An 8,137-nucleotide genomic window follows, 5' to 3' on the forward strand; every position below is an offset into this window, starting at 1 on the left:
TCTATCTTTCATTTCAGCTCATATTCTGTTAACTTAAATTGTGGAAAAGTTAAATATTTTTTAATTAATATTTTCCTTAATTCTTTACTTTCCTTCATTGGTGATGATGAATCTTTTATACACTGTCGTTGTCTTCCCTCTGTTTGCATAACACATTGTTTGGAGGCAGCAAGATCTCTATGGCACCTTTATCACTCACTCACTCACTCACTCACTCACTCACTCACTCACTCACTCACTCACTCACACACACACACACACACACACACACACACACACACACACACACACAGGTCTCAGACCTATCCCAAGATCGGAAATAATGAGCTCTGAGCTCGTTCCGTAGGGTAACGTCTGGCTGTCTCGTCAGAGACTGCAGCAGATCAAACAGTGAATTACACACACATACACTACTGACACACTCCATTCTGTGACTTTGAGAACTCAGTGCCTTGCACCTTACTCTTCATGAACCACTGCATGTTTACTTTTGGTGCAGCAGCAGCACCAGCAGAGGCAGTGGGAGAGGAGGCAGCCACACTGGTAGTAGCAGCTGGGGGCGGCTCGGAACTCACAGGCATGACACCACCGTAGTGGACGCGCCTGATGTGTACGTTAACATTTCCTTTCTGGGCAGACCGGAAGGTGCAGAGCGGGCAGGCAAATGGTTTCTCCCCGGTGTGTTTCCTGACATGCTGCCGGAGCCATGACTCGCGGTCCGTCACATAGCCACAGTCCGGGTAGCTGCAGCGCCACTCCCTCCAAGGCCGCCCTGCAGTCTCCGCCTCCCTGTCACCCAGCGCAGTGCAGGAGAGCAGAGGGAAAGGAAGAACTGCTGGTGGTGATGTGTTGTCTTCCTGTGCAGCTCTGCCTTGTAGTCTCATGGCCATTGAGGGTTCCTGAGGGAGAGAAAGATGGGGCTGTGAGACTATGGAAATCAACAAAAAAGACAAATACAAAAGCAGACTGACAAACATATATGAGTTATAAAAGGCTGGAGTAAATAATAATAAAAAAGACACAGACAAAATCACAGGCAGACTGACTGACTGACAGAAATTTGGAGCTGTAAGAAGCTGGAGGCTGGAGAAAAATAAACAGAAAAGACACAAACACAGAGAGAGACATAATGATAAAGTGCCACACAGGAAGAGAGACAAAACAGGTACAGAGTCATGTAGATCAACAAAGAAGTGCACAGCAATCCACAAACCAATAAGTAGCATCACATTTCCAAGAACACAAAGCCACAATGAACCTCAGCAGACAGATATACACAGAGCCCAAACAAAGCTGGAGGATCTAGAAATAACTACAATATAGATAAAATATCATATAGGCATGTACTAAATGTTCATGTGATATAAAACGAGTAAAGAAAATGTGTAAAGCCAAGAGTAATGAGCATTAAACCAAATAAGCAATGCAAGAAGGAATTCCTTTGTATTTTTAACATTATCAACTTATTTCATCTTTTGTCCTGAACAGTAAATTATTTCCCTTTTATATTAACTCATTTCATCTTTCACTCTATTATTTCTTCTTTATATTAACTCATTTCATCTTTCACTCCAAGTGGTCTTCTTCTCAATTAAGCTTAATAGAGTGGTAAGTCTGCTAGGTTGCTTTTGTATATGTTTCCACAAGTGACTGAATACCAGCACTTTCCTCATCAGGCGTTAGAAATACTGCAACACAGTGAGTCAGTCACCTGTAACAGTCTTGAGAGGGCAACACTGCCTTCTCTCCATGTGTTGGCTCAGGGCACAGCATTACTGGATGAGGAAGGCTGCCTGCTGGCTGTCCCTGTGGTCGTCATCTTTCTGTGAAGCCAAGGCTGTGGGGTGGTGCCTCTTGATGTGCACCTTCAGGTTACTACTCTGGGCCGAGGAGTAGGAACAGCTGGGGCACTGAAACGGCTTCTCGCCGGTGTGGATGCGCAGGTGTTTCCTCAGCTGCGACACATCCTGGCCCTTATAACCGCATATCTGACAAGACCGGCGGTCAGATACACCGCCGACCTCCCCTGCCGTCTGAGGGACGGTGGTCCTGCCGATGGTAGGCCAAGTTCCCAGGTCTTCCTGCAGGCTGTGGTAGTGGAGCTGCTGGTGGGTGCCTTCTCTGCTCCACCCTGTCCTGCCTCGGCCCTAGAAGAGAGGCCACAGTCACTTGGCATTGTTCAGAGGGAGTAAAGTAATGGTCCGAGAGGACAGGCCACATTCAGACCTCTGAGCAGGCTTGTCTGGTGAGGGAGAGCTTTCCAAGACCTCTCTCTTCCATGGCTTTATGTTTTCAAGGAAACTTCAGAAGGAATACTTTTCTAGCACCGTGTTCAGAATTATCTTATGGTCAAGTTGGCCACAGTCTGCAGTCCTAATACGTCAATGTACATCTTCAATAACACACACACACACACACACACACACACACACACACACACACACACACACACACACACCATTTTATACATAGCAGCAAATTAGATGAAACTAATGCATTTTCTCTACTTCCCTCTATAAATCCCAGAGTGACATTCCCTTGCAGGAAGGCATCCAAAACAAGACATCATGTCTTGTCTCATAAGAATAGAAGTACCACAAATAAGTGATCACAGCTCCCTGCACCCTATCCTATTCTGCTACCTTTTGTGATACCAGAGAAAACAGAAGCAGTACTCTCAAAAGCTGTACCTTCCTTACTAAACAACTAACCCACACAAACCTGTACAAATCCCTTGATAAGACCAATAAACTTTGCAATACACTGGCTTTCTTCAAACAACCAGACACAGGTCACCTCAGACACCCATCAAACCACACAAGGACACAAGGTTCCCCAAGACTGCACTCAATTCACAAGCTTTTGATTTAATACCTTTGGGTTCAAACTCTTCAGAAAAAAACTGAAGATTTTTTTTTTTTTTTTTTTGAGAGAGAGAGAGAGAGAGAGAGAGAGAGAGAGAGAGAGAGAGAGAGAGAGAGAGAGAGAGAGAGAGAGAGAGAGAGAGAGAGAGAGAGAGAGGAACTACATACAAGAACAAAGCAGGCACACAGGTAAAAAGCGTATACACACATAAAGAAGTGCACATACAAAGATACATTCAAGGGTTGGGATATGATGTGTGTATGTTGAAGAAACTAAGGTGAGTGGAAATGACCAACCAAAACAATCATACCAAAGTGCTGTACAGAAGACAATAAATAAAATAAGCCAATACAAGAAAGTGTATATTCATTTAGCATAATTTAAGAAACATTTTGTATCACATGAATGAATGAATCTATAAAGCTCTGTCTATCTTAGTTAATGGCTAAGTCAATAATAAAACATATAGATATAAGTAATAAGCTAAATGGATCTTACATTAGATGTGTTGAGCTTACCCTTTGGTGAAGTGATGTGTGGTGTGTCTGAGGAAGAGTGTCCTGCTGTGGTGAGAAGGTGTCCAGGTGGAAGCCTTGCATCAGCTCCCCCTTGCCCTGGCTGCCCTCCCATCCATGGCTGGCATCCTGCAATGAGGCAAGGTGACTGTTAATGTGCACTTCATGACTGGTGTATACTTGCTCTTTGTGTTTGGAGAGTAACTGCTGGTAAGGTGTGGGATGAAGAATGTGATAAGTGTGCAGAGGAAGTAAACAGTTTCTCTGTTATCATACCACACAACCAGATCACCATCAGAGTGATGTATCTTGTTTGTATGCAAAGGATCAGAGAAGTTATGTTTGTGAATGTATAACATAACTAGAGTTTCAATGTTTCTTCCTACTTTGCTTCAGCACATCATTCCTTGAGCCACATCTTCCTGAACACAGCCAATCTCACTCACCCCATCCATCCCTGAAGTGGGCGGCAGTGCCTGGGCCACCACCTCCTTGAATGACTGTGGCTGTGCTGGGTACTGTGGGAGAACACTGCTGCCACCACCATCACCACCAGATATTACTGTCCTGAAGGTATTCTGGCTGTCCTCACCTTGGCTGGCTTCCTCAGCACCTGATAAGCCTCCACCAAGGTCAGTCAGCCCCAGGATGTTGTCCTCACACTTCACCTCATCCTCCCTCTCCTCCTTCACTGTGAACACTGTCCTTCCCTCCATCAAGGTGTGCTGTGGAAATGTATTCACTAGAAGCATTCCTCTGTACCTGGACACAAAGAAATTAAATATAAAAACAGAGATGTGAGGAGTATAAAGGGATCTCTGCTCCTTACCTGCTGCTGTGATGGGAAGCTGGAAGTGGCAGGCTGTGGACTGCTCCCTGTGCTTCCCCTGCCCCTTTCCCTGGCCTCACTGTGGTCTTCAGTGGCAGAGTCATCCCCCTGTGGAGTGGAGGCAGGGCTGCTGGCTTCCCTGTCGTGTCGGCGCCGCTTGGGGTTGGGTGGCCCTTCCTCTGTGGTGGCAGTGGGGCGGGTGTGAGACTCCTGCTGGGATGGGGAGGTGGGCTCGTCTGGCACAGCAAGACCCTTGATGGCTAGGCACTCGGCAGCCTTGATAAGGCCACCCAGGTCGTCCTGTGGCACAGACACCTGACCCAGGTACATGTAGCTGAGCAGAGCCTCCAGGTGGCGTGGTGGCAGGTCCTGCAGCACCACTGCTGGGTGACGGCATGGGGTGTGCTCCAGAATGGCACGGAAGTATTCACTGCAGCCTGACACCACCAGCCGGTGCACCTGGTAGAACTGACCTCCACACACCAGGGTCAGGTCACTGTAGGTCTCCTGGGAGTGGGAAGGAGGCAGCACCATGGCAGAAGTGAGGAAAACTTCATGATATGTCTGAACCTCACTTAGAACCCATATTCATGCAAGATATATTGCATGACTGTATCACTACCACTGCCATTACTACTATTACTACAATGACCACTGCACACCTTGTCCCGCAGGAAGGAGAGCTGCTTGAGGAAGGAAGAGGAGTGGTTGTTCCATCGCAGCGACAACAGACCGTCTACCGCCATCACTGCTTCCCTGCCACCACAACACTCACAAACACTGCCGCCTGGAAAGCAACATTGCATCATGGACAAAGCTAAACTTCTGTTACACTTGGCTTTACTTGGTCTGCTTTGTTCATTGATTATTATTGAATGCACAAGATACTGCAATATAAAATAGAGTTATAGCTAATTGATAAATAAGGAGTTATTTTCCTATATATTAATGTCAAATAATACTAGTAGTGATTTTCAAAGATTGAGTATTAGGTTCATCTTCTATAACCATTCAAACATAACTTACTTCCTACACAGGCTCCACAATAGTCCTTAGAGAATGAGGGAGTGTCTGAGTGTGACGAGATGTTAGCAAGTCCTCAAGCTGCTGTTGGAAAGGAAACACAATCTTAAGACACAATTAACCCCTTCCTTACCACAAGACTGTTTTGTGGTACGTGCGTACCACGCGCAAAAGCGACCTCGTGGTACCGCAAGATGCTGCCGTGGTACTTGCGTACCACACCAATACATTTCCGTGTATAACCGTGGCCTGAGTGCGGATTTTGCCTTTTTCATACTCCACGTGGTTCACTATAAACAAACAAACACTGGAGGCGTTATTTTTAGCCACCCCAGCGTAACAAAACCATCCCCCCCACTAGCCAATCAATATCGGAGTTAATTTTTCATGCATAAACTATAAAGCCAATCACTATTCTTTGACATATATTATTCCCACAGTCCCCCCAAGAACATCAGTTCTCTAGTATCGGCCGTGGTGAAACTGTTCTATTGCCTCTAGTTAGAGATAATGGCGTCTGCTTCGTGTAGCAGCGATGAGGATTATCATAATTATGAGACAGATAGTGAGGATATACTGGAAGACTCTCCAGATGAATATGATTCAGACTATGATCCTGAAAAGAAATAGGAGAGAGTGATAGTGACAGCAGTGTTGAAACCTTCTCGGCAAGTGAGGGGGAGCAGCCTAGTTATGACTGCCTCAGGGCCACCCTCACCAGGTGCAGAGTGTGTGGTGCTGAATTTATGATTAGTGCACAATTTATGATTATGTTTACGTTTTCTTTTATTAATAAAATGACAAAAATATGTTTAGAAAAAAGTACATAACACTGAGTTACAAAGAAATATAATGTGTAGATCTGGCCGTGAGGCACGTGCGCACACGGGCAGGAGGCTGCGGTATAGGAGGGGAACGCTTTGTTTATATCGGGGGGCAGCTGCGGTAAGGAAGGGGTTAATAGGGAGGCGGTGGTGTAGTGGATAAGGTGGTGAGCGTGGGATTGGACAGACGTCCACACATAGGTTCGAATCCCACCATGTACCGCCTTAAAACTTTGTCATTTGTCGAGTGATTTAAAGTTACCTACATGTCACCATGATACCCAGGTTCTAGGTGGTTACACCAAAGATGCACTTGGGCCCTAATATCGGTACCACTATACATAGAATTGCCTATGCCACTAATGGGTGGAAGCTGAACAGCACTTTCCATACATACTCTTCAAGTATACATACAGGCGCTATAGACCATAACAAAAAAAACAATAAGATGTACCCAAAAAATCAGCTCCTAATGATCATACACGTTTTAAGAGATAGTGAGAATAAGGAGATTGTTAGTGAGTCATTAAACTGCTTTAAGGAAGAAAACATTAAAAAAGAAAAAAAAATTACCCCACTGAAAAAACTTACATAAACTTTAGTAAGGCATCTACTTACATCAGTTATCAGTTAGTGGAATACAAGCACATGCTCTGCTCTGAGTAACATTAAGGACACACAATCAAAGACACAGCAATACTAGCAGTAATGGTCCAGTATAACTCTGGTGCCTTATTTTTCAACTATTTTCTTTCAGACCTTCCCAAAATCCATCATATACATATAATATGATAGATGGTATAATGCGGTGGAAAAATGTCTCCAACTCTCTACCCTCAACAAACTTGGTGACCTGTGGGAATGTGGGATTTTTGCTTGGCATGAAATGAAAAAAAGAGTATTTTCTCGGGAGTAAATTATCAGAATCAACTAAAACATGGCAAATATGTCACTAGCATAAATTCAAATACACTCATGTGCACTAGAAAAGTGCCTGCTGCAATAATAATACCACAAGCAATGCAGGAAAAATTTTCATGCCTTGCTAGAAAAAAGTCACTACCATTGGGGAAAAAAAAATCACCATTGTGCTTTACATAATGTAACCTAAGCAAACCTAACCTAACTTAAGAATGTATTTGCCATGTTTTTGGTGATTCTGACAATTTACTGCCCAGAAAATATAGGTTTCCATCTCATCCCATCTGAATACCCCCACATTCCCACAGGTCCCCAAGTTTTGTTAGGAGCAGAGGGTGGCATTCTTCTGACACTTTACACTATCAAAATATATTTATACCAAAGGTTTTGTGAAGGGCTGGGCGTAAAGAGTAAGAAGAATACGGCGTCGGAGTTATACTGGACCACTAAGTTAGACTTTTAAGACAGGAACCTAAGAAATGAGCTGCTGTGAAAATATACATAAATTCTGCTCACAGTAACATTCATAGTCAATGGCATTGTTAGTTCACTGGTAAAAAGATGTGACACTGAGGATGGGTGGACACATTATCTTTGACCAAATACCAGCAGTAATACTGACATACAGATCCAGCAAACTGGGATAAACAACAGAGAGAGAGAGAGAGAGAGAGAGAGAGAGAGAGAGAGAGAGAGAGAGAGAGAGAGAGAGAGAGAGCGGCAAACATAGGTTACATTATATTTACCTAGGTAATCTTTGCATAACGATACAACTAAGACAGCCAACAGACAGTATTCTCATTACCTGTGTATGGAGTGTACGGCAGACACATAGTACTCTGGTCCTGGGACTCCGCTGCTGGGCGACTGATGTGTGTTTACATCGCCGCGTGCTTTACTGATCTTTAGGGAACACTATGTCATATGGAGGAATGCTCTATATAACCTCCTTCCCTCTCATAGCCTTTACCACGCGTTTCCCGGGACCAACTAACATGACTGGCAGGAGGCAATGGTGCCCGGATGAAAGACAGAGGTGTTAAAGTTATGTTATTAGGTGTGAGTGTGGCCACCACCACCATATTCTTTCAGATTTAAGCCTTCATCACACCAAAACCTGCCAATGACAGTTGTATCTGAACAGCTGATAGCAAAACAAA

The 8,137-nt window shown here is 44.4% G+C and overlaps 1 protein-coding gene across 3 annotated transcripts in view; it reads right to left on the reverse strand.

Annotated features, from left to right (window-relative positions):
* The window catches only part of LOC123511805 (zinc finger and BTB domain-containing protein 17-like), an 8,680-nt gene extending 543 nt beyond the window's left edge, over window positions 1–8,137 (reverse strand). Inside the window, exons 1-8 of one of the 3 annotated variants that reach the window (XM_045267832.1) lie at window positions 7,783–8,137; window positions 5,236–5,316; window positions 4,872–4,996; window positions 4,210–4,716; window positions 3,827–4,105; window positions 3,384–3,509; window positions 1,712–2,147; window positions 764–899 (exon numbers count right to left, since the gene is read on the reverse strand). In XM_045267832.1, the coding sequence (XP_045123767.1) occupies window positions 1,773–2,147; window positions 3,384–3,509; window positions 3,827–4,105; window positions 4,210–4,716; window positions 4,872–4,955 (1,371 nt within the window). In that variant the 5' untranslated portion in view covers window positions 4,956–4,996; window positions 5,236–5,316; window positions 7,783–8,137 and the 3' untranslated portion in view covers window positions 764–899; window positions 1,712–1,772. Of the gene's footprint in view, window positions 900–1,711; window positions 2,148–3,383; window positions 3,510–3,826; window positions 4,106–4,209; window positions 4,717–4,871; window positions 4,997–5,235; window positions 5,317–7,782 lie in introns of all 3 variants that reach the window. The other 2 variants (XM_045267831.1, XM_045267830.1) reach the window with 2 other exon arrangements.

Source organism: Portunus trituberculatus, chromosome 32 (genome assembly GCF_017591435.1).
Source record: "Portunus trituberculatus isolate SZX2019 chromosome 32, ASM1759143v1, whole genome shotgun sequence".
NCBI classification, from domain to species: domain Eukaryota; kingdom Metazoa; phylum Arthropoda; class Malacostraca; order Decapoda; family Portunidae; genus Portunus; species Portunus trituberculatus.